Here is a 27,607-nt window from a genome sequence, read left to right on the forward strand (position 1 = left end):
GTATTGTGACCCAGAGTTTTAGAGATCCTAACCGGCAGTTACCGTTTATTGCAACTTTAGATTTACCCGACTTGACGCGCCTAACGAACGATCCAATTCAATATCTTCAGTTCTGGCCGCCAATGCCAAATAAGTTGCCCAGTGATATACCCAAGTTCGAAGGTAAGTCTGGAGAGGATCCGTCCAATCATGTGATGACTTACCACCTCTGGTGTGCTTCGAATTCTATCTCAGATGATTCCATCCGCTTACGTCTTTTCCAGCGTACACTCATTGGTCTCGCGGCCAAGTGGTACATTGAGTTACCACGGGCCTCTTTTTACAACTTTAGCCAGTTAGCTACCTCGTTCTTAACTCACTTTCAGTTGCCGGTCAGATACGATAACGGCACGGAGTTATTAACTTCACTAAAACAATCGACGTCCACGTATATTTCTGATCACATTCATGAGTGGAGACGTCGAAGGAGATTAGTGAAAGTTTTTATCCCGGACCAAATCTTAGCTGAATGGTTTGTCAAATCATTATTACCGAAGATTACTGAAGATGTAGCTAAGGCCGGAGTAGTTACTGAGGAGCAAGTCATTGCTCAGGCACAATACCTTGACTTAGTTTACACTCAGTCGGGTACGTTACACGAGAAGATTCCGGATCTTCCAAAGTCGAATCAAATCGCTGCTGCTCCTTCGGGATCTCATGCCGCTGATGGTATGATTGGTATCGTGACTACGAAGAGTAAGAAGAAGTCTTCCAAGGCCTCCAATACTCCAATTATCACTTTGCCTGATTCTCCGACAGGAGAGTCTTCTCCTCCTGAACTTACCGCCGACATTCACGCTGTAGAGTCATCTACGGCCAAATCAAAAAACGGTGGAAAGAAGAAAGGAAAGAAGAAGGCTAAAGCAGACAAGGCTCCAAAGGAGAAAACTGAAAAGTCGGAAACCAATGACGAAAAACGCAAACCTCGATATCCTTGTCTTATTTGTGAAGAGGATCATTTTACGAGAGATTGCCCTCATCGGGCCGAGGTTGTAAAAATAGTCAAAGGTTCTCCCACTCCTGCTGTGTTAAAGAATCCATTTCCAGAGCAGGAGAATAAGATGATAGGTTCTTCTTCGAATGCCAGTGAAGAACCCATTTTGATGATGTCTCATGTGAGGATTGCGACTCGATCGCAAGATTATGGTAGTAAGGCTCCTGTTGATGGCAAGGAAGCAGAATCTTCTCACTCTAACCCATCAACCTCAGCTCCTGGTTCCGATCCACTACAGATCGAAAAACCTAACCCAGACTTAGTGATTAAGCCGCCCGCCAAGGGTGTACTTCGAAGGTCTGCTTTCAATCCACATGCGAGAGCAGCCCAGAATTACAACATTGTTGAGGACTTAGCTGTTTCACCTTCAGCAATGTCGGCACTCGAAGTGCTGCAATCATGCCCAGCACAACGGAAATTGCTTTTGTCGGCTATCGGAGCTGTCGATGTTCAGGACCCGAACCTAATGATCTTTGATCTAGAAAATAGTACACCACGTCTCCCCCATCAAATGGCTTTCCAAATTCCAGTGATAGTCAAAAACAGGCCTATTCATCGGACTGTGATTGATGAGGGAGCTTCTACGTGTATTATGTCGATTCAATGTTGGAGATCGCTTGGTTCTCCTTCGTTGAACCAATCCCCCACCATCCTTAAGGCCTTTGATGGCCGTGGGTTCCGTCCGTTTGGTATTCTACAAGAATTGCCTATAGGGGTTGAAGGTAAAACCGTTAGTCTGGATGTGGAAGTGGTTGATGCCCCTCTAGACTACAACCTTCTTTTGGGTCGAAGTTGGTCATATGCTATGACAGCGGTCGTTTCATCGGTCTTCAGAGTAATTAAGTTTCCACATAACGGTAAGATCGTGACTATTGATCAGCTGACATACTTTTCATCCGACCCAGCCTCTTCAGAGAGTATCCAGCATGTTGGTAAAACGACAATCCCTTATAGGGACGTTGGTGTAGGTTTAGTTAAGGATTCCGGTTTACTGGGAACTTTTCCTCTCCCTCCACTCAACGCAGATCCTTCGTTTGCAACCATTCATATGATTACATCAGAAAACATTATTTATGATGATCCTTGGTTCGTCCCATCTGACTCTGAGATAGACTCACTCGGTGATGTTATGCCTTTGAGTCCATATGAAATTGCTTATGAAGCTCTCATGTCTTTTACTGACTTTCATTCAACCGAAGTCGACCAAATGAATGTGGTCAGTGAAGAGTCACTTTTCACCTCACCCTTAGAACGGATAACGTTTCCCGAAGTCGTGTCATCTGACGAACAACTTCGCGAAATCCTAAGTGTAGACGATCTACCATGGGAAGATCTCCATCACAGATCTTCGTTTTTACCTAAGGATGATGCATTTGAAAATGATTTTTCATCTATCTTTACCGCTGAATATGTCAAAGACGCTCAGGATCCAACGAAACATTCTGATTCAGAGTTGAATTTAGGGAATATTTCTCGTACTATTCCCATTGATATTTCAGTGAAGCCCGGAATCGAGGAAAACATTCATATAGGTGCCGCATGTACTGAAGAAGAAATCCAAACTTACAAGGCCCTATTCCAAGAATTCCGCGACGTGTTTGCCTGGTCTTACGAGGAAATGCCGGGAATTGATCCTGCCATTGTTGTTCATGAAATAAAGACCTACCCGGATGCTAAACCCATCCGGCAACGGTTGCGTCAAATTCACCCTCGAAAAGCGGCTGCGATTAAAGCAGAAGTCGAAAAGCTGTTGAAAGCAGGTTTCATTTATCCGATCCCGTTAACGGATTGGGTATCGAATATTGTTCCGGTCAACAAGAAACAAGGAACAATAAGAATCTGTATCGACTATAGGGATATAAATCGAGCTTGTCCAAAAGACAACTATCCTACGCCTTATATCGATCAAATTATTGATGATTGTGCCGGAAGTGAAATGTTTTCCTTCATGGATGGTTTTTCGGGCTATAATCAAATCAATATTCTACCTGCCGACCAACCAAAAACGGCATTCATTTGTCCATGGGGGACATTTGCTTATTGCAAGTTACCTTTTGGGCTTAAGAATGCCGGGGCCACTTTTCAACGGGCGATGTCTTATGCATTTCATGACATCAAGCACATTGTGCAACCCTATCTCGATGATTTGCCTGCTCATTCTTTACATCGAGCTGATCACCTTGTCCACCTACGAGCAATCTTTATGAGGTGTAGGCATTATCGAATTCGGTTGAATCCCCACAAGTGTGTTTTCTGTATAGAAACAGGTCGATTGCTGGGATTTGTTGTTTCAAAAGCCGGCATTCGCGTCGATCCCTCGAAAGTCGAGGCTATCATCAAATTGCCTCCTCCTTCGAGTTTGCGCCAACTCCAAAGTTTGCAAGGGAAAGCGAACTTTTTACGCCGATTCATCCCAAACTACGCCGAGGTCACTAAAGGTTTTACACGGTTGTTGAAACAGAACGCACAATTCTTTTGGGACGAGATTGCCCAACAATCTTTTGATGCACTTAAACACGCGTTGACCCATGCACCGTTATTGCATCCTCCCAACTACAACCAAGACTACTTCTTATACCTCGCAGCTTCGCATTCCACCATTGGAATGGTGTTAGTTCAAGAAGATGAATTCGGAGCGGAGCATGTGATATATTATCTTAGTAGGACCTTGAATCCAACTGAGCTAAAATATTCGCATGTGGAGAAATTGGCCCTGGCAGCCGTTCAAGCTGTCCAGCGTTTCCGTCACTACATTCTTCTCCGCAAAACTACAGTTATTTCGGATTGCAACCCTATGATTTATATTTTGACAAAACAACTGCTAGGGGGCAAGTACTCTAAATGGATTGTTATCCTGCAAGAGTTCGACTTGGAGTTCGAGAAGTCCAAGTCTAAGAAATCCTTAGTTTTTGCGGAATTGATGTGTGATTTCCCGAGTGCTGACACAGAGACTGTGGCAGAGGAGTCCATTGCGGACGAATCTTTGTTTCTTATCAGTACTGTAGATCCGTGGTACGGGGATATAATCATTTATCTCCAAACCCAAACCTTTCGGCCTGAAGCTTCCAAAGCGGAACGTCGAAAAATTCGGTTTCAATCCCAGCCATACAAAATTATTGGAGATACACTTTATTCGCGGGGGGCAGACTTAGTTTTTCGACGTTGTTTAACTCACGAAGAGGCTGAGAGGGTTTTGAATGATTGTCACTCTGGAGCATGTGGCGGTCATATGTCTGGGTATGCCACAGCTCAGAAGGTGTTGCGCGCTGGCTATTTCTGGCCGTCTATGTTTAAAGATTGTATCATTGCAGTCAGGAAGTGCCACAACTGTCAAGTGTTTGATCGCAAGATGCGCGCTCCACCTGCTCCTCTCCACCCTATAATTGCCGTTGGTCCATTCGCCAAATGGGGTATCGACTTTATTACTTGTAACCCTCACTCGGCCGGGGGGCATGCGTATATCATCCTTGCGGTTGATTATTTTACTAAGTGGGCCGAGGCGATGCCTACATTCGACGCAAGCGGCAAAACAGCTGCAGTTTTCGTATTCAATCATATCATAACTAGGTTTGGTGTCCCACAAGCAATCATTACTGACCATGGGAGCCATTTTCGAAATGTCATGATGACTGAGCTTACAAGCCAGCTTGGTTTGCGCCACGATAGCTCTACTCCTTATTATCCGCAAGCCAACGGTTTGGTTGAGTCTATCAACAAAGTTCTAGTTATCATGATCCGACGAACCATTGGTGTTCATCGGTCGAATTGGCATAACATGTTATTTTCAGCGCTATGGGCATACCGAACCTCAGTGAAAAATTCAACAGGGTTCACTCCTTTCCAGCTAGTTTATGGCTTAGAAGCTGTGTTACCCATTGAATGCGAAATCCCATCACTTCAAATGGCTGTCGAATTACTTCCAGCTACTTCCGAAGAGGAGAAACGTTTATTATACTTGGCTAAATTAGATGAGACTCGACGTGACGCTACATTGGCAATCGAGACTCACGCGAAACGAATGAAAGCTCAGTATGATAGAAATGTAACCCCTCGAAGTTTTTCGGAAGGAGACCTAGTACTATTATATGATCAAGCTAACGATAAGCTAGGTGCCGGAAAATTCGTTCCCATGTGGCATGGGCCCTACATTGTAAAGCGAAAGCTAGCAAAAGGGGCTTATGAGCTAGTTGACTTTGATGGGGACTCTTTGGGTAAACCCAGAAATGGACTTTACCTAAAGAGGTATTATGCTTAAATGATGGGAATGGAGAAATTTTTAGATAGGTTAGATTTTCTTTCTAGCTAGCAAGTGTGTTAGTTTAGTCAGTGTGCTTAGCTTAGAGAGTGTGGTTTTTCGTCGTTATTCTGGCTTATCTTGGTTTTACTCTTGATATTGCAGATGTCGACGCCTCTCCAAACATACATTGGATTTGCTGATGGTGCTTGTCGTAGTACACGGAACATCTCTTCCGCAGCTTGGGTTATCTATTCGCCCTCTGACGAGTTAGTTTCTATGCATGGGGTAAGCCTCGGTCAAACAACGAACAACATTGCAGAATACAGTGCAGTGATTGAATTATTATCCGAATCTATTTCATTTGGAATTCGACGTTTGATAGTGAGGTTAGATTCTGAACTTGTTGTATTACAGCTTAATAGAGTTTATGCCATTAGGAATCCTGTGTTATTAAGGTTGTTTTTGAGAGTGCGTCTCTTGGAACGTGAATTTGATTACATTGAATATCAACATATTCCAAGGTCTTTGAATACATTAGCAGATGCAATTGCTTCTCGAATGTTGGACAGACATTTACGATAATCATGCAAGTAAATTTAAAAACATTTCATCACATATGTTAAACAAGATAAGCCGGTAATAGTGATATATATAGATAGAAGTGTGTCAAAAAATATATACATCGTCTTCGATCATAGGTTGAAAACACCTTATGATCGGCAAAATGATAGTACAAAAAGTCAAAATGTCACATGTGACTACAAAAGTGACTAGTCAATCACTGGTGGTGCTCTCTGTATGACACCACTGCGCGGGCTACCTTACGCAAAAATCTCCTAAACGGTCCAGGGACCGCGACTACGAAACGCTGAAGCCTGATAGGAATGTCGTCCATAGTAGTCTCAGGTATATCTGCCGTGAGACGCTCTAGATCATGCTCCAACTCAGCTAGTACTTCTGCAGCCGCGTCCTGTGGGGCCGGTACCGGTGCAGCTGGATGTAGTCTATCAAAAGGCCGGAGGTTGGCTGGACGCTGTGGACCAACATCTGCATTTTGAAAATTTTACTGTTAGTTTTGAGACGATATATATGAAAAATAAAAAAATACATAATTAGAAAACTTGTGAAAATAAAAGTACCTCTGTCGTCCCATTGTTCTCCCTGTGGAAGAACCATGTCCGGATCACCTCTGAAATCCATTCCGGCATACGGAAAGTCCTGTATCGAAAAAACCTGGTCCTCTAACCAGTGAAAGTAACTATCTGAGAATCGAACCACTGCCGCACCCTCGTCAGGATGCCGGGCCATCACCGCAACCCATCGTATCAGCTTTGGCTCCCGAGGACCCAAGATATCAACAGTGAGTTGCTGAGGGATCAGCATTGGAACTCTCTCCAAGGCAAAGCTCACGACTATAGGCCCATATCCAAAAGTCTTTAGTCGTCCGTTCTTTGCCTTGGTCAGTTGGCTCTTCATATGAGCCGACACAGCTTCACACCAGTTGAAAATGGTGCCTTGGTAACAGTCAATTGCCATCCGCATTTGGGATCCGGAAGCAATGTGTAAAGCGGCCGCGCCGCAAATTCTGGTAACCGTGAACGCTATGACTTTGAGTTTAGGCAGAGTGATGTGTTTTATCTCTATGCCTTTTGAATGGTGAGCCCCACGTGTGCACCAATCCTCGCGGAGACTATCAAGGGGTTGGCCACCCGGCCTAGTCCCCGCAAGATTGAGTTGCTCACCTCTGTTTGGCAAGCCAGTGAGAAAGTATACATCCGAGGGCTCTATCTCGAGCTGGTGCCCTCCTATGTAAAAGCATTGTTCTTGAACGTTCCATCGCTCAACCAGCCATTCCAAGAATCTTACCTGGCCCCTCATGCCCGGTATGGTCCAATATTTGTATAATCCGCATGCTCTTAGGGCATCCAGAGAAGGTTGGTGATTTATTGCAGCTTCATCTTCCTCTACATGCTCTCTTTCTCTCCAGTCTAACATGATTAATGCCCTGCATATCAAAAATAGCAATTAGAAATTGATTTGGGAATTTTTGGTGGTTTTTTGAGAGAGTTGGGGTTTTGAAATGCGCACTTCTCGGAAGACGCACCCCGGCTTTGTAGCACAGGGCGCCCGGACGCAGCTGGCCTGAAGGCGGGCTGCGTCTTCCGACCGTTTTCCCGTATGAGAAAAAGTCGGGGGACGCAGGTCACCCGAAGGGCACCTGCGTCCGCCGAGAGGCGCATTCCAAAACCAAAACCCCCCCAAAAAATGAAACTAAGACCTAAAAATTAATTCTAAACGGATAGAAATGCAGAGTAGGATGTGTAAAATACCTGGATGAGACGGCGTTCGATTCCGACGGTCAGATTTTCCGCAGCAACCACGGGAAGTTTCTTGTCAAAAGCTCCTTTTTCAACCTCAACAGTGAAACGGTAAAAATGACATGGTAAAAGGTCTTTTTATAGGTTTTTTGGATGAATTAGTTCATTTTTTACCATGAAAAGATGTTTTTCGATGTATTTTTGCCTATTTTAAACAGGTATGAGTAATGTGTCGCTTTTGTGCAGGACAAAGGGATTTCGAGGGAAATTGTAATTTTTTCACAAATAAAATATCAGAGTCATCTTTTAAGCCCTTTTCTGACTCCTAAAAAATGAAAAGATCGCCGAGCGTTTCTTTTACACTCGTTAAAACGGAATTAAAAGACGGTCCCCTTTTAGCTCTTTTCTGACCGTAAAATCAGGAAAAGATTGCCGGGTTTTTGTCGTTTCGAACTCGATAAGGAAATAAAACGACGTGTCCTTGATCGCTTTTTACTTTTCAGGTCAACGACACTATTATGAAAGTACTCCTTGGTCGCAAGATCAAGCGGTTCCCCCAGGTATTATTTTATACTTTTTCGGGCTTGAGGGACACAAATATACGAAAAAGTTCAACGTGGAGTCTCCTTTTGTTTTTTCAGACTCTCTAAAAATGAAAAACGCCGAGTTTCTCCTATACTGGGCTCGTTAAACTTTTACAGTAAAGGACCTGTTCAATTACAAACAGGAACGAACCACTCCTTCCTAGGGTTCGAATTTAAACTAGGTTGGACTCGTCCGAAGGATGAGCTTATAATCAAGCATATGTTATCCTCCTCAAGCTTGTTAAAAATAAAGAGGTACTTGCCAGAAATGGTGGGGGAAAAGAGAGAAGAATGAACCTGTTTGTTACCTTTTGTCTCAAAAGAAACTTTATTACCACTCTTGAACACGACACTTTTCATTCACCTGGGTTGGGAAATCTTTTACCTCACAGTTGACCAAACCACTTTGAAAGTCTTTAACCGGGTTCCGGGGATTAACTTTGAGTTATTCGTCACCAAGCCATCTGTCGTGTCGTTATGTGTTCAAGAGGTCTGCAAGAAAAAACTTTCATCTGCAAAATACTTGTCATCCATTTGACCATCCCTGAGTCAGTCCTTACAGCAACATTTCTTCAACTTGAACAATGATTTCGTGTTGCGGGCTTGCCTGCAACGGGTCGCTTTCTATCGACATCGACACATTATCTAGAAAGATGACTTAGGAATCGACAGCACCTTGAAGTCTGCATGCATCAATGGCAGGTTTCTCGCCTTTGACGTCAGTTTACATCATTGACTTTCGATCAAAGGATTCCGTGAAGTGTTCGACATCAAAACATCTATTCACATTTCACGGGTTGTGCTTGGTACTTTGAGAACCATTGACATTACTGGTGGTTTCTCTCACGCTTGTTAACAGTTTGCATCATCGACTGGTAATCAAGTGGTTTCTAACATGTTCGACATCGAATCATTTAATCACATGGCTAGAATCGTACCAATTCGGGAAGTAGAAGTGAAGACCCTGGATCTAGTTTCTACCATCCAGGCTGCGAGGAGTTTTGTATTCATTATCTATGTAGACTAATCATAAACAGATGGCTGCGTCCATACTGTGTCTACAAAAGTCTATAAAATGATGTACTGCAAGATCATTCCTGTATCAGAATAGTTAGTCCATTAGTTAAAGTTTTGAATCTGAGTATGGGAATGCCTACCTCAGTGATGATATAATCTTATACATGTATTTTGTGTTGAAAATTGCAGGTTCCAACCAGGTCATCCACAAGACAATCCTTGAAATGATAAAGCGCTTCACCCTTCCTAGAATTACAAAACCCTAAATCTATTCCAGGCTTCGCACTTTAAGGGGCAATCTGTTACACTAAAAAATGTCACCTTGACTACTTACAGTTAGTATGGCTCAAATCAACAGTCATGCTACCCTCTTAGGCAAGTCTTATGCCTCTGTTATCCATCTCAAACTCAAAGAAGAGAGAAAGTCTTGTAAAAAATATGTTTATCTCTGGGGTCGCAGGTTCTCTCTAGCCTTACCTGCGGGGACGCTGACCATGTTCACAAAAGGTGCGTCCTTGGACGCTCTGTATGTTAAGGGACAGGTGCGTCCTTCTGTAAAAGGCAAAATGCGCGAGTTTCATCTTAAAAAAGTTACTTGTGGTTACTTCTAGAACTTTCTAGAGGTCGGTTTGATGAATTGGATGCGCCTCCAGTTGGTTCATGTATCTCTATTAAGGGGGAACTTATCCCATCAATAAGGGAGCTATCCCACCCAAAGAGGGGGATTATCCCATTGATGGTGGACCTGAATAACCTCTTTACAACACTATAAATAAAGACATTGAGCCAGAGGGAGAGGAGGTTGGAGCTATACATTTTCTTTGGGTAAATGCTGCAGGAATTAGGACTCCCATTTAGAACCTTGTGAGGAGAGATTGTCTTTGCTTGATTCTACTTGGAAGTGGGTGAGCTTTGTCAAAGTAGAGGAAAACCCTTGATGGACCCTGGGAGGAACTTGCACAACACCAAGGCCAGGTTGTAAGAGTTTCTTTGTTTCGTTATTAATACAAACTGGTTTATTTTTCTCAATAGCTTGTGTTAATGAGTTATTTCATGTGTTCCTTGGTCTGCATGTTGAATATATGTTTTATTATATGAAATGCAAGTGCTTGGTAATTGTTTGATTGTTTGTGGTTGCAGGAATTGACTTGAAGGAGGAGCTCATCCGGATCGGCAAGGACGGACTACAACAACCGCGTTTTGGAATAAGGTAAGCCTAAACACTTGTAGTTTTCATGTGTTAAGAGATATATTTAGAGAAAGATCACTCCATTTTGTCTTGTTTGTCGCTAGAGAGTTTAGACTCCTAGGGAGGTCAGTTGTGTCCGCACAAACGACTTTTTCCGCCACGACAATGCCGGAAAACTCAAAGGAATCAGATGAAAGTTCTCAGTATGACAAGTTAGATTTGCCATCAAGTCCAAAGGGGGAGATTGTTGGCATTATGAGAGAAGTGTTGTCCTTGATGGCAAATCACACAAATGATAAATTATAGTGCAACAAAGTTTCCTTCATGTAGAGAAAAGTTCACGCACTTTTATGCAGAGAAAATTTTATTCCATGCAGAGAAACGTTCACACACTTTTATGCAGAGAAAAGTTTATTTCATGAAGAGAAAATTTCACGCACTTTTATGCAGAGAAGAGCTTATTTCATGTAGAGAAATGTTCACGCACTTTTATGCAGAGAAAAGTTTATTTCATGTAGAGAAAAGTTCACACACTTTTATGCAGAGAAGAGTTTATTTCATGTAGAGAAATGTTCACGCACTTTTATGCAGAGAAAAGTTTATTTCATATAGAGAAAAGTTTACGCACTTTCATGCAAGAGAAAAGTTCACACACTTTCATGGTTGGTTCATGGTATTAGTCCGACAGTTTTTGATCCTATGGTTTTGGTCCGTGGTATTGCATCCAAAAGTGTTGATCTCACGCACTTTCATGGTTGGTTCATGGTATTAGTCCGAAAGTTTTTGATCCTATGGTTTTGGCCCGTGGTATTGCATCCAAAAGTGTTGATCTCACGCACTTTCATGGTTGGTTCATGGTATTAGTCCAACAGTTTTTTGATCCTATGGTTTTGAACCGTGGTATTGAGAAAGGACTAAGGCTATAAAAGAGGAAGGAGATCATTTGGCAAAGAATCATCTAAATTATTGAATATCTGATAAAGTGCTAGATCTGGAATACTGTGATTGGGTTATGGTGCAGATCTGGATCTGAGCTAAAGAGGGATCTCACCGGTTGATGGAGAACAAGAACGAAGGATAGATCGGGATCAAATGGTTTGAAATGAACTATCTCTATATATTTGATTATGCTTATTCTAGATCTGTATACTGACGCTTGTAATGATCTGAACTGGGTATAACTTAAGTTTGAAATCGCTGCAAGACATGTTTGAATATTTATAGATCTGTACGTGGGTTGGCTTTGGTGTAAGCACGTAGGTATGCAGGTTTGGTTCATTGTAGTAGCGTATACAATTTGAGCTATGATATTTGAAGTCACAGGTGGTTCTGGTTGTTGATGGGTTCTGATGATAGTTTAAAGGTGTCAGTATTCTACATATCCTGTTTCGTTGATTGTGTTTAGCTTCAGTATTGATGGATGAGAACTAATATTGGATCAAGATCATAATGACTCATATTTATGTGATCTGATGGACTAGATCTGGGTGCTAACACATATATTTCCCTTGCATATGTATTGATCTGGTGTTTGGGTGATTCAGAAGATTGATTGATTATGTGCTTCAATGATACTAATGGGTCCAGTATGAATATTGGATAAAACGTGGCCTTTCAGATTTTGTGTTGTGCTTCAGGAGTATCCAGTCTGAAAATGTATGAAACATGGTACCTGGAGGAAGAAAGAGAAGGTTGTAGCCTTCTGCAGGTAGAAGCCTGTGTACTGGTATAAGTCTGCACCGGTACAGAACTATTGTAAAAGGAATTTCATATTAAAGAAGATTGAGACGACTTGCAGCAGGTGATTTTCACCCACATTGGGTTTCTGCCTTACATCATGGTGTTCATGTGTGCTTCTTGTGTGTGATGATCTGTTCTATTTTACTGCTCATATGGTTAATAATGTTCTGATGCACTCATTAGAGATCAACTAACTTAATCATATGTTTAATGGATATATACTTGTTGCATCACATATGAATCTTAATATGGAAAGAGAAAAATTTATATTGATCTGATAATACTGATTCACCCCCCCCCCCCTCTCAGTATTATTTCCAACAATTGGTATCAGAACAAGTCCTTTGGTAGAAGCTTGATCACTTGAAGGAGATCCGTGGAACAATGGGAAAGAAGCTTAAGAAGAAAGCTCATAAGAAGAAGAAGACATCTCAGAAGAACTATGACAGTGGGAGAATCGATTGGGGATTAGGTATAAGAAGCTCTTCAGATTCAGATTCAGATTCGGAATCATTTCAGAATGAAGATGAACTATCAGGTATGAATTTGCTATCCTCTGATGTTCCAGCTATCTATCCATTTGGAAAAGATGGAAGTGATAACGAAACAATTGAATGTGCTCTTATGGGTGAGGAAGAAGGATATCAAATAGAAGCAGAATTTAACATGCTGACAAATAAAATTAGTGAACAAGAAAGACTTCTGAACATAAAGAGTGGTGCCCTCAAAGAAGCTGTTACTAGCCAAAAGGCTCAACGAGAGTTATTCAAGGAGAAATATCAAAAGTTGCAGGTTGAAGAAACATCTCTAAGAAATGAAGTCAATTAAAAGAGCACAACCATCAAGAAACTCAGAGATAGATCCAGTTACTATGAAAGTCTTGAAGCCATGATCCGCTCTGTAAAGGAAGATCTTGAAGAATCAAAGAAGCAGAATAAAGATCTAGTCCAAGATATTGAAAAACAGGGAAACGAAGTTATCAGCTTAAAATCTCAGCTAGAATGTGCCTTCAGAATTCGTCAAATGCAACAGGATCTGAATCAAGAACAAGAAAAGGAGATTCTCAAGCTAAAGCATCAGTTGGAAGAAGAAAGGAAAGCTGAAGAAGACATGAAGAAGCAATATCTAGAAAAAGAAGAACAACTTCAGGTTGAGGTAAATATCTTGAAAAGTAAATTAGAAGAAAAGGATAAGCTCTTACGTTTTCAAGATAGTACTAAAGTCTTGGATGATATTCTTAATAGTCAAAGATCTCCTGCTATCAAAATTGGTCTTAGCTTTCATGAATCTGTTGAAGGTGAATCTAGTTCACAAGGTGAGGCAAGGAACTCTAAAGAGAAATCTAAAATGATCAACAAGGAGATAAGAGAGATGAAAGGTCAATCTCATCATCAACCAAGGAAAGAAATTCTTCAAATAAAATCTTTTACTCCTCCTATGAATAATGTTGAATGTTATCTATGTCATAACCTTGGACATGTTGCAGCCAGATGTAGAAGAAGAAGGGTTCAAGATCATCAAACAAATAGATCATCTCAGTCAAGGTACTTTTATGGATAGTGCTTTGCTTGCAATATGTTTGGTCACAAAGCTGCTGATTGCTACAAAAGGAATATGAAACATGTAAGATGTTATGCATGTAACAAGCTTGGACATATAGCAAAGGAATGCAGGAACAAAGCATGGACATCACACCAAAAGGAGAAAACATCATCACACTTGAATATATGGAAGAAAAAGGAAGTTCAGTCAGAAAGTGGCGGCAAAACACATTATACAGACATAACAGAGGGAGCTGGAAGTGTAAAACTTCAATCTCCTACGCAAGCTTGATAAAGGGAAGTTGCATACGCGAATTTGTTACTGCACAGTCGCGTATATGATTGTTTGAAGAATGGCAGTAGGGACAGATTCAAGAAAAGGATCAGTTTTGCTCTAATTGATAATGGTTGCATTTTGCTAATGATGTGTGGATATGATGGTTAGAAGTAATTTGTTTCTAACTTGATATTGCTGATGTCTTGATACTTCTTATTAATATGCATGATCATATCTGACAGATGGCACAGGTTTAGGGGGAGCATATGCTCTTAATGCATTGTTGGCATTATGGTTAATAGTCCTTGGTGATGATGCTTATATGGATAAATGATTCATCTTGCTATGATATGGTTATGAGTTGTTCGGATGATTCTTGGGGTTACATAGTTGATATTTAGATCAGATTTGTGGTTGATTCTCTAATGGTGCTTACATGGTGATCTTCATAAGGATAAGGAGTAGTACATAATTCACATCTTCTTTACTTGATGATGAGTCACTCATATGCTATTGTCGTCATATGCATAAAGATCATATACTACAGTTATGATGCAGGATTCCTATTGTTCTTAGCACATATATGGATGAGGATTGTTGGCTGGATACATGGATGATTATTCAAAGTTACATTGTTGGAGACATGATGATGATGAGTTCTTACCTATATGATGATAGGTTGTTTCATATGTTGATTGATGCAGATATTCGCAATTGATGATACTTGGTTCATGCAAATCTGGATGGCTATGGTGTTTCTCACATATGATAGAATGTGAATGATTTTGTATATACAGAATTCTGTTCAAAAGGATGAGTTGATACGGACATACCTTGATGATTCATGCGCTAATACAAGTTTCTGGTCTAGTTGCTATTGACAGATGCTATGGAGCAGATCATACAGTGTTGTTGCTAATGTTTATCATGATCTTATTTAGGTGTTTGGTCTTTGTTATAAATGTCATGTATATTATTCGATGTAAAGGTCATATCAAGACTCATGATGTAATAGTGTGTCTCTATTTATTGTAGTCATTTGATGAGATCTCTTCAGGTCATGTAACGGCCTATGTTGGTTTCCCCACTATGCCTGGGATGAATGATGTTATTCTCTTATGTTATCATATGTAAACTTTTGGTATATCACCATTGTGATGGGAGATAGATGTATGTATGAGTCTTTGGTGATAGGAAGGTCATTTATGATGTATAGAGTCATTTTCTTCTTGTAGAACATCTTTTTGCAGACCTTGCTTACAGTCAGGGGGAGCATGAACAACATATTTCAGCAGAGTAGAGATTTCAGCATGGACAGATTGGTGCACCATGGCATATACAAAGGGGGAGCTCATTTAGAGATTTCAACAGGTACTCAGGGGGAGTATGGACAGCAAAGGAAGAGAATATCTTGGTCCGCCCTTTGCCCTTGATGTCAAAGGGGGAGAGTGATTTGGTATTGTTGCCATCAAGTCCAAAGGGGGAGATTGTTGGCATTATGATGCATGTGTTGTACTTGATGGCACCAACTCATAGAAGATCAACTCACTTATATATATCTAGATGAATCTACGGAAGAGATATCAGATGTGACAGAATGCATGGGATGCCGAAAAACTCAAAGGAATCAGATGACAGTTCTCAGTATGACAAGTTAGCTTTGCCATCAAGTCAAAAGGGGGAGATTGTTGGCATTATGAGACAAGTGTTGTCCTTGATGGCAAATCACACAAATGATAAATTATAGTGCAACAAAGTTTCCTTCATGTAGAGAAAAGTTCACGCACTTTTATGCAGAGAAAAGTTTATTCCATGTAGAGAAAAGTTCACGCACTTTTATGCAGAGAAAAGTTTATTTCATGAAGAGAAAAGTTCACGCACTTTTATGCAGAGAAGAGCTTATTTCATGTAGAGAAATGTTCACGCACTTTTATGCAGAGAAAAGTTTATTTCATGTAGAGAAAAGTTCACGCACTTTTATGCAGAGAAGAGTTTATTTCATGTAGAGAAATGTTCATGCACTTTTATGCAGAGAAAAGTTTATTTCATGTAGAGAAAAGTTTACGCACTTTCATGCAAGAGAAAAGTTCACACACTTTCATGGTTGGTTCATGGTATTAGTCCAACAGTTTTTGATCCTATGGTTTTGGTCCGTGGTATTGCATCCAAAAGTGTTGATCTCACGCACTTTCATGGTTGGTTCATGGTATTAGTCCGACAGTTTTTGATCCTATGGTTTTGGCCCATGGTATTGCATCCAAAAGTGTTGATCTCACGCACTTTCATGGTTGGTTCATGGTATTAGTCCAACAGTTTTTTGATCCTATGGTTTTGGACCGTGGTATTGAGAAAGGACTAAGGATATAAAAGAGGAAGGAGATCATTTGGCAAAGAATCATCTGAATTATTGAATATCTGATAAAGTGCTAGATCTGGAATACTGTGATTGGGTTATGGTGCAGATCTGGATCTGAGCTAAAGAGGGATCTCACCGATTGATGGAGAACAAGATCGAAGGATAGATCGGGATCAAATGGTTTGAAATGAACTATCTCTATATATTTGATTATGCTTATTCTAGATCTGTATACTGACGCTTGTAATGATCTGAACTGGGTATAACTTAAGTTTGAAATCGCTGCAAGTCATGTTTGAATATTTATAGATCTGTACGTGGGTTGGCTTTGGTGTAAGTGTGTATGTATGCAGGTTTGGTTCATTGTAGTAGCGTATACAATTTGAGCTATGATATTTGAAGTCACAGGTGGTTCTGGTTGTTGATGGGTTCCGATGACAGTTTAAAGGTGTTAGTATTCTACATATCCTGTTTCGTTGATTGTGTTTAGCTTCAGTATTGATGGATGAGAACTAATATTGGATCAGGATCATAATGACTCATATTTATGTGATCTGATGGACTGGATCTGGGTGCTAACACATATATTACCCTTGCATATGTATTGATCTGGTGTTTGGGTGATTCAGAAGATTGATTTATTATGTGCTTCAATGATACTAATGGGTCCAGTATGAAAATTGGATGAAACGTGGCCTTTCAGATTATGTGTTGTGCTTCAGGAGTATCCAGTCTGAAAATGTATGAAACATGGTACCTGGAGGAAGAAAGAGAAGGTTGTAGCCTTCGGTAGGTCCGCACCTACGTACTAGTACATCAGCTAGTACAAGAGCCAAAGGGGTGATAGCTCCCTTCTAGTAGCAGCTGGAAAACAAGTAAAGGTTGGAGCATCTCAGCAGGTAGCAGCCTGCGCAAAGGGGGTTGTAGCTCCCTTCCAGGAGAGTCTGGAGAACGAGAGAAGGTTGTAGCCTTCTGCAGGTAGAAGCCTGTGTACTGGTATAAGTCTGCACCAGTACAGAACTATTGTAAAAGGAATTTCATATTAAAGAAGATTGAGACGACTTGCAGCAGGTGGTTTTCACCCACATTGGGTTTCTGCCTTACATCATGGTGTTCATGTGTGCTTCTTGTGTGTGATGATCTGTTCTATTTTACTGCTCTGGTTTACTGCTCATATGGTTAATAATGTTCTGATGCACTCATTATAGATCAACTAACTGAATCATATGTTTAATGGATATATACTTGTTGCATCACATATGAATCTTAATATGGAAAGAGAAAAAGTTATATTGATCTGATAATACTGATTCACCCCCCCCCCTCTCAGTATTATTTCCAACACAAGCCACATATCAAATCAAATTTTTTGTCATTAACTAAGTCAAATACCATGCTCAGCAAGTACCAAACCTTACACTATACTTTAATCAGTCATCAATATACTCATCCCTCATTAACCAATCACTAACTCAATGCAACCATAACTAAACAATTGCCCTTAAATCATCTCAGATACATCAGGCCTTTCAAACCAAAGCTCTCTCTGAATATACATAAAGATCTTCCATTCTATATGTAACATCATTGTGTTTATGTAATGCTAATAGAAGCAAAAAATAGACACATCACATCATATACAAGATTCTGTCATACCATTCTCATGAACCAACAAGAAATATTCTCATACATGAATAAAGAATAACACTACCATTTACTCAACACATATTGATCTCAAACTCAATAAAGTAGACCCTACAAGTTAATGACAATGTTCTACATACAACAAGGCACTGTCACATAGGTCTCTGTTGATCTCGACATACATCATTCAAATCACTACAAGCATATTCAATCAATGTGCTCAAGTAATAATAATCAAGCATACTAGTTCATAAAGCAAACAGGGACAGATTCATCATGTAAGTTAATCACTGAAGCATATGCATTGTGTTGAAATCCTAACAACATGTAGAAAAATTAAGACTCTTTCATTGCAAAACCCTTCAATAGTCAAAAAATGTAGCAACAAACACAAGTAGCATCATCAATAGGAAACCTTGAAGACAAAAGACTAACAACAAGATTCTTCACATCATATCTATGAGCCTTTGTCCTCTACCCTACATACCACTTCTATCAGTCAAAACTCTGTCAAAATTACACAAACTACCATCATGGAACCTATTAGGATTTCAACCATCTCTAAATTCAATTCACACACTTTTGTCATATCAAGAAAGCAGGATAAATCAACTCCTTAAATAAGATCTCTACAGAAAGCAACAAGATAAACACTTTGTCTTGCACTAGCACACAATTCTACCCTCTTCAACAAAATAACCCTTCACTACATACATTGTTCTCTACATCAAAATTAGATCTAAGACAATAAGGTTATCTTTGTCCAACAATACCCAAATATTTGCAATACGTTAATGCAGCAATAGTGAAAATAAGGTATGAATGTGACCCTTCTCATACACCAATTGATCTCTTCCCTAGCTCTATGTAAACCCTTATCTATAACTATAGTGGAGATATTCAATTAAAAAAACTTGCAATCAGTTAGTTGTTATATACACAATCTCTTTCATGTGCATCATTAAATAGATCAAACAAATCTTTGTAATTCATAAATCAAAAGAAACATTCTCTATCTCATACAACCTCTCTTCTCTCTGCATTCTTACAATCAGATTTGCAACAAAAACATGATGTTAGGCCCTTCAAATATTCATAAAATAAATATATCTTGAAATAATAAGCCAAGAATTGAATATATCCTTCAGATCTCCTTTAGATATGTCATTAAAGGATATATTTGAGTCTCCTCATGCACCTTGGTGTACAATTGTACGAGACAAATCACAAGAAACTCAAAGAAGGAACACACTAGCTGCGCAAACTTCTTCTCATTTTATAACCTCTTTCCCTTGATAATACCAAGAGAAAATCCCATGGATTTGTTGATAGGAAAATTTAACAGTATCAAATGGACCTTCTCGAAGATTACCTTGGGAAAAAACCATGGTTTTGCCCTAAGTTTTTCTTTTTTTTGTGCTTACAGGAAGTGACGCACATCTCCCCTTCAGAAAGGGTGTTATAACATATGTATAGAACACACAACCCGTGTTATCCTAAGGATTAACGCTCCTCTAGAAAAGGTAACCTGTGTTACTCTGTCTCCATGTGCTGAAAGATTTCAAAACACAGTTAAACTTTGCTCAAACTTTCTCCAACTTCTAACATTCCTTTTCCAACACATGAGGGTCCTATCAAGCTTTGATAAGGCTTAAATAACACCTCACATACCTCAGTAAACCTTCTCCAACTAGCCATCTAAGTCTCCTTAGTTGTCTTCACCTTCAAGCAACTCCAATCATTATCCATCCTTCTACAACTCATCCAGACCTTGTGCAAGTTTTTGCAACTTATATGCAATCATAAAGACTTCTTTGTAATAATTAGGACACCTATAATACCTTTCCTAATCATGCTGGGAAATATCCTCCATCCATGAGCCAGCTAGGCACATCAACTTTGCATGCATACCAACAATGTCATATTGTGACAAAATCATATTGGCATGATGGGACAAAGTGTGACAAACCCATGGCATAATGGACAAGTTGACATCAAGTACAACACATTAACCATAATGTTAACACCATTATCTATCCAAACCAAACCAAACTTATAAAAATGCCCCACATATAAACCAAGCGAGAGGAATTGAACCAAAACAAACCAGAATAACTTTGATTTAGACTAAATAGTTGTAACAACAGAGTGCTCGCACCAAACATCAAACAATATGATATATTTTGAATTCTATAGTATGAGTATTCAAGTTGGTTGTGATGCCAAATTTATAGTGCTCAAGCCATGAAGGGCCAACCAATTTTTTTCTTGGGAATTTGGAATTTTAATATATTTGAATGGTTGGGCCGACATTCCATGTAACTAATTCACATGATCTGGACCTTAGAGTCTCCGAACAACCTGTTGATGACATCATCATGATGTCAGTGGTCCACATGGAAACCTAAGAGGGTTACCACATGTCCCCCAAATTTAACCTCCTTTTTATTCCAAAACTACTATTGATACTTCCACGTGGTAGCACCTAGTGACGCCATGTCTCACTATGTTGACATTAGCGAATGCCATGTCATGTCCCAACAAGACCTTGCCATGTGTCTTTATTTGATTGGAAGGTTAAACATTGTGCTATTTCTCTTTGATCTCGTCGTTGATATGTTGGAAACACCAGTGATTGACCTTGAACTTGCATGTCGTTTAGCAATATTAAATAGTGTACTATTTCTTGAAACCATGGTTGTTGATATGTTGAGTTGACGGTGGATACACTCCAAACGCTCACGATATTTAACATATTAATATTTTGGGTTTGACCCTATAGCTTAGCCTTTCAATTTTTGCTCCAAACTAATAATGATTTTCAACACGCCATAACTTCTCATCTCGGAGTAGTTTTTTCTGAGCAAAACATACCATTAGAAAGTATCAATGAGCACTATGAAACCATGCTATTGTAAGAGCATTTATTATCTTAGCTTCATCAAAGACCTAAATAACTTCAAGCACCAATGTTCTCATGTAATGAGACGTGGCGAAATATCAAGTTGTCATCTTGCTTTACAAAGAGTCCTACAACTTCATTGATCAGCATGAATTGTGTTGCTACTATTGTCCACACATCTCCTTTGATATCTTGTTGTCATCAATGGAAACACTATGTGCAACAATTTTAGTCCTCATTCTCAAGGTACTTGATTTTATTGTTTTTATGGTCAACAACCTCTTGATGGAGTAAATCCTTACCATGTTGGGTATTTATGTCCTAGGCAAGTATGTGGTCATTCTTTGGATGAATTACCTTGGACATTAGTGTAGTGCAGTTAATAAGTTTATTGCAGACGAAAATTAGACTTGGTAATCAATTTATGAACCTAACATGTAGAGCATCTCGAACAAAATATCTGGGTGTCAACACTGAAAACAAAACGAGGAATCTAGACGGTGTCTGTAGCATCTAGACTTGGCATCTAAGTCGTCCCTAACGCGTAGAAATGCTTATAAATCCTCGTCACTGGTCTACAAATCAAATAAGTGAAGATCCCTAACGCAGTATTTGTTGCAGAAAAGTGAAGATCCCTAACGCAGTATTTGTTGCAGAAATCCAACAGGAATCTCTGCGCAGCTGCCTTCATTTCTGAAGCACAACGCTAAATTCTTCTGGTAATCGTATCTCATTATGCTCATTGTGATAACGTGGAAATTTCAGAATTGGTTCACTGTTTTACATTGATTGGTTCAGAATCCACTAACATGACCTATAGATACCAGATTTAATGAAGGAACTTCGCTTTGATGTCTGATTTCGCAGATTGGTGTTTGGCTTAGTGTGTAGCGTGTAACAATGAGCTGGTATTCCAGGCAGGCAGGTTCACCTGGCCATCTCTCGTGTTAACTTATATCTATTTCAGTTGCCTTAAATAAGAATTATCATAATTAGGTTGGAATTTGATATAACTTATGCTGATTCATCATTGTTATTAAAGGAAAATCATATTATTATAGTTGGTGATTTCTAAGGGGCAAGCTTTCAAGCCTGCCAAATATTTTTAGGATTTTAGATCTTAACCTACCGCTTTTAACCAAACAAACACAGTTTGAAAACATGTTAGTTCATTTTGTTAAAAACTAATATTTTATTTTGCAATTTCCTCTATTAATGAATGTTAAATTTATTTATTTTATTTTTTTTTAATTTAGTAATTTGTGGGATAGTAAGTTAATTAATTAATTTATTTTTTAACGAGATCTCAATCACCACCCATTACTAATATTGTTCGATTTTACTTTTGTGAAAAAAAAATGTTTGTGATTGGGATCTCGTTTAACTGCAGAGGGCAGTGATTGAAATTTAATTTTAAGTGTACTAGGATGTATTTAAAATGGACATTACCCTAAGGTTTACCATGAAAATGTATATGTTTTGTTTATCCTTTTCTCCCGAGTCCACACAAATGGCACCTTTATTAAATATTAGAATTTGGAAAAGGTGTCTTGAGCTTCAGAGTTTGCACACTTGAGCTTACCAACTTTCGGTGTTTAGGTGGGCTACCTTGCTTGATTGGGGATTGCACTGTTGCTTCATTATATTGTATGGCTGCACTTGCATTTTTGGTAACACTTACCTATTTCAATGCAGAGAAAATTTGAAACCAGAGGTGAATGTTCTGAAGAGAAATGGGGGAAACAACCACGAGTGGCACTGGTTATAGGGGTAACAGGAATCGTGGGCAATAGCTTGGCAGAAATCTTGCCTCTGCCTGACACTCCCGGTGGCCCTTGGAAAATTTATGGAGTTGCTAGGAGGCCGAAGCCAGATTGGTCGCTAGATAGTCCAGTTGAATACATTCAATGTGATGTTTTGGAGAGAGAACTCACTTTGGAAAAGATTTCACCATTGAAGGATGTCACCCATCTTTTCTGGGTTGTTTGGGTGAGCAGGAAAACAGAGGAGCAGAACTATGAGGATAATGGAAGAATGTTGAGAAATGTGTTAGATGCACTCCTGCCCAATGCAGAGAATTTCCAGCACATCTATCTTCAGACTGGGGCAAAAAGCTACATGGGTCCATCTGATGCAGTGGCCAGGAATCGCAATTTTCAGCCCCACGAGCCACCTTATCATGAAGAGCTTCCTAGGTTACCTGTGCCCAATTTTTATTACACTCTGGAGGATATTGTTTTTGAGGCTGCCAAAAAGAAAGAGGGATTAACATGGTCCATTCACCGCCCCACAATCATATTTGGCTTCTTTCCTTGGAGCTTAATGAATGCTGTATGCACACTATGTGTTTATGCTGCCATCTGCAAACATGAGGGGCTGCCCTTCAAATTCCCAGGCAATACAATTGCATGGGAACAGCTTATGGATATATCTGATGCAGATTTGATTGCAGAGCAAGAAATTTGGGCTGCCACAGACCCTTATTCCAAGAACCAGGCTTTTAATTGTACTAATGGAGATGTGTTTAAATGGAAACGCCTTTGGGGGATCCTAGCAGAAAAATTTGGTCTAGAGCCATCACCATACGAGGGTGAAGGCTTTAGCCTGATTGAGGTTATGAAAGACAAAGGTCCAGTCTGGGATGCAATTGTCAGAGAAAATAATCTCCACCCAACAAAGATTGGAGAGGTGGGAAACTGGTGGTTTGCGGATGCTATATTAAATCTTCCCCTAGGATTGGTACATAGCATGAATAAAAGTAAAGAGTATGGTTTCTTTGGGTTTCGAAATACAGAAACTTCTCTGGCACATTGGATCGACAAAATGAAGGCATCTCATGTTGTTCCTTAAACTTGATCCATATTTATGTCTCCAATTAAAACCAAGTGGAGGAGTTACTTTACCAGTTCACTTAGAGCTTGGTTTTGTGATTCAGGATGCTTATGTTATATTCTGAACGTTCATTTAAAGCATAGTTCTAGTGGGATGTGTATAATTAGGGTTTTGAAAATTTGCTTGATGTGTGATTTTGCAATGGACTCAAATAAAGAGCTGGAACTCCAGACCAGAATTTCTTTCAATAAAGCAATTCCCGGGTGGAAATAGTTCTGACTTTCAACAAAAGCCTGAGTTTCTTCCCTGTTTTATGATCTAATCAACTTTAATGATGTGCATCCAGATGATTATGTAAACATAAATTGTGATCAAACGCAGCGATTGTGTTGCTTTGAAATATCAACTCAGCCTACTGTTCAAGATATCAACTCACCCTAGATCATTCTTGGTCTCTGTGTATTACAATTATTAAGACTATAAGATGCGATAGTCATAATTGGTAAAATGATCTACTCAGAGATTTGCGGTCCATATTGCAAATGGCTTTAGCTTTAAAATGGGAAATGTTTCTGCAAATTTAGTTTTGGTTATTCACTTTTGCTGTAGTTTAATTAGTCAGAGGAATTGTCCGGAAAGATATGGAAATTCCAGTTATATTTAGAGAAAATCTAGAAAGGATTTTTGTAAATCCAAGTTATAGTTGTTAAACTTCAAAATTTTAGGTGCACTAAATGTTTTTTGATAGTGCTGAAAGCATTTCTACCATCAAAAACACTATTCAAACACTCCCTTTACAAAAAAAATTGAAATTTTTTACCCAATTTCTAACCATTAAAGTGGCTGTCTCCTCCGCCTCATTAGACCACTCCTTCACTTTTAAGCTATATCTTTTCACTTCTAAATGGGCAATGATATCTGAGGTTTAAAGTTAAAATTGCCTTTCACTTTGATGTGGGTAATGTTTCCTAAAACATAGTTTTCGCTTTTCATTTTTAAATCCGTAATGATTTCGGATGTTTAGACTTCAAAAAAAATTGGGAGAGGTGTAATGTGGGAGGCCAATGTGGAGGGTAAAACATAGGTGGGATGCCAATGTGAAGGGTAAAACATAATTTTTTTTGGGGTAGGGTTCTAGAACTAGCATTTGCACCACATGTTGCAAAGAAAACGTTGTAAGGCATAAAGTGCCGAAATCCACCATCCATGTAGTGTGTGCATTATTCAACAAGGTGGATGTCTCTAAATTCCTTGCAAACATTTATGTTGTTGCATTTCTAATTTATTTAGAATCTACTACTACCTCCTCTTCTTGGAATATTAATTTTCTTATCACCCCATGATGACAATCCCTCTAATTATTGGCATCATAGTTTTTTCCACTTTAGTGGGTTTACCTTCAACCTAAAGAAACATGAATTTGAGTCACTCAATTAAAAAGAAATTGCTAAATTGCTATTTATCACATTTTGAGTAAAAACAATTAATAAATCATATTTACAACCCTTTAAATATTTACAACCTTTTAAGTCTTGTATTTATAACTCATATTTATAACCCTTTAAAATGAAACTGACTATCTATATTTTTATTAATAATAAAAAGGATCTTCTTTATAAAACTCACACTCACATGCTACTCCTATATATTTATGTTATATTTAACATTCTGTGTCCATCAATTGAATGACAAGATGAAAGCTCAACTTAATTGCACCTTTAAAACGTGACTTAAAAGTTTAATTGGTAATTATTTATTCAGTGATCTGTACATTGTTAATTGCAATCTCTCTTGAAAACCAATGTTTATATCAAAATTTTAAAAACTAACGCTCACTTCCCCCGTAGTCTCATGTTTCTTTATTTGATCGTGGTACTCAAGATTGCCTTTCTCCAAAGTATCCAATGTGAAGATGATATCTTATGTGTTTCCGTGTTTCTTTATTTGATCATGGTACTCAAGATTGCCTTTCTCCAAAAGTATCCAATGTGAAGATGATATCTTATGTGTTTCCACTTTCTCAGTAGGTTCATGTGATTATTATTATTTTTGGTGTTAATGTTGATGTTTTTTTTATGCCCATCCATTATTTATTATCTAAACATTGATTGAAAATCCGTAAGTGGCTAGTGTGGAAATTGCAAGGTATGTTGAGAATTTGGTTATCTAGTAAGCTTAGAGTCATTAACTTTACCATCTCAGGAAGAAGAAGAAGAAAAGCCTATTGAATTGGAAAAGAACCCTAAAAAGTATTAGGATCCATCGGTCATTTTTTTTGCATCATGTAGCAAGATCACATGGTTAATTGATTATGCCACATGAAGAATTAGCCTTTGCCAATATTTAGGCTTATGACTAGGTGATTTTTTCTACTAATATTCTTATACTAATTTACCATGATAATTCTCTTTTAAATTAAAAGGCAAGCACGGGTTTTTAGTGTTTCAACTTCATTTATAAAGATTTTAGTGTTGATAATTAGTAGATTATATGAAATTTTGAAAATTTCACCAATATATTATTGTTGTAAGGCTCTACATTCCCAATGGAACTCATATAGTGAGTGGATAAAGAAATAATTAGTTTTTCAAATGGTGAAATAATTTTCATATGCGTGATATTGTGATCTAGATAAATAAAACCAAACTCTTCATTTATCATGTGTCTTAAGTCTTTTATATCTCCATTGTATTGTTTGTTTAAATAAGAAGCATTTGTTAATCATGCATCATGTAATATGATCTCCAATCAGTAGAAAAAACTTAATATTAAAGAAAGAAAGAGAGAGGAAAATGCTTTTAATGTCCACAAATGACTCAATGTTACAAAATAGATGCTTGCTAATGAACAGGTTAAGGTAGCTTGGGAAACGTGTAGTAACAACTTTTATAAAGAATCCTATATAGATTTCCTGTTAACAACATATTAACATATTTTAGAGAGTAGTTAAGTATGTTTAGAGATGTGCTAAAGAAGATAAGGTCACTAAATAAAAAAAGAAGATAAACATCAATTCTTATTCGAAAATAATAAAAAAGGAATTTGTGAGAACTTACTACTCTTGAGAGAAGCTTCCCAAAATTTCCTAATGGTGCTTCTCCTTAAATAAATAGGTTTAAGGCTACATCTAATTACATCAACATGGATAACACAAGCTCTCAAGGATATGGATGTAATTTAATTACTAGAGTTGATATTCATGAAGTGAGAGTGTACACATTAATATCTCCCAAGATTGAGGGAAGTGGAGGTTAGATTAACACATACATGACCTTTGTTGTAAAAGGGATCAAAACAAACAAATAGATTTGCAAGAGTGCATCATAAAAACCTATTAGATGATGAAAAGTAGGCATGTAGGCATATTTTCCCTAGTGTGGAAAATGAGCAAATTATATTTTAGTAGAAAATATTTTCCTATTATTTATAAGGTCTAATATTTTAACAAAAGATTGGCCAATATTTCACATTTTTTTATAATTTAAAGCAAGATTGGCTGAAAATCTAAGAGATTTATAATTGAGAGAAAGATACGTCTAAATAATATATACATTTTTGGTTATGAATGATATATATATATAGAGGGAGAGAGAGAGAGAAAGAGATTTTGTAACTTAAGGTTTTATATTAATCAAAGACCATATTTACATGGGTTTATAAGGATTTCTAGAGTGACCATGGAGGATACAACCTCTCATCGTTTTCTCCCTGAAAATATACCTTCAAGGTTCCTTAGGTGGATAGCAGAGCTACTATACTTGACATTGGCAGTTTCCAGTAGCTTTTCTAGCCCAAAACCTGCTATGTATGGCTCCATGTCAAAGCCTAGAAGGATGTTGCTTGGCTTAATATTTCCATGAACAAACTTCCTTTCATGTAAATAAGCCAGGGCTCTAGCTACTCCCTTTTCAATTTTAAATGATAAGTCTGTGTTTAC

At 38.6% G+C, this 27,607-nt stretch overlaps 2 protein-coding genes across 2 annotated transcripts in view; both read left to right on the top strand.

Moving 5' to 3' along the window:
- The first annotated feature begins 21,427 nt into the window (after positions 1 to 21,427).
- LOC149197647 (3-oxo-Delta(4,5)-steroid 5-beta-reductase-like) lies at positions 21,428 to 23,922 on the top strand. The gene is made up of 3 exons (XM_089405911.1): positions 21,428 to 21,557; positions 21,706 to 21,759; positions 22,534 to 23,922. The coding sequence occupies exons 2-3, from the start codon at positions 21,739 to 21,741 to the stop codon at positions 23,686 to 23,688; spliced, it is 1,176 nt and encodes a 391-aa protein (XP_089262037.1). The 5' UTR covers positions 21,428 to 21,557; positions 21,706 to 21,738; the 3' UTR covers positions 23,689 to 23,922.
- Positions 21,439 to 27,607, top strand: part of LOC149197648 (3-oxo-Delta(4,5)-steroid 5-beta-reductase-like) — a 142,824-nt gene continuing 136,655 nt past the window's right edge. Inside the window, exon 1 of the mRNA XM_089405913.1 lies at positions 21,439 to 21,557. The gene's annotated coding sequence lies outside the window, so the exon portion shown is untranslated. The remainder of the gene's footprint in view (positions 21,558 to 27,607) is intronic.

Source organism: Pinus tabuliformis, chromosome 2_2 (assembly GCF_031772625.1).
Source record: "Pinus tabuliformis cultivar Carrire ecotype Pingquan chromosome 2_2, CPIR1, whole genome shotgun sequence".
Classification (NCBI taxonomy): domain Eukaryota; kingdom Viridiplantae; phylum Streptophyta; class Pinopsida; order Pinales; family Pinaceae; genus Pinus; species Pinus tabuliformis.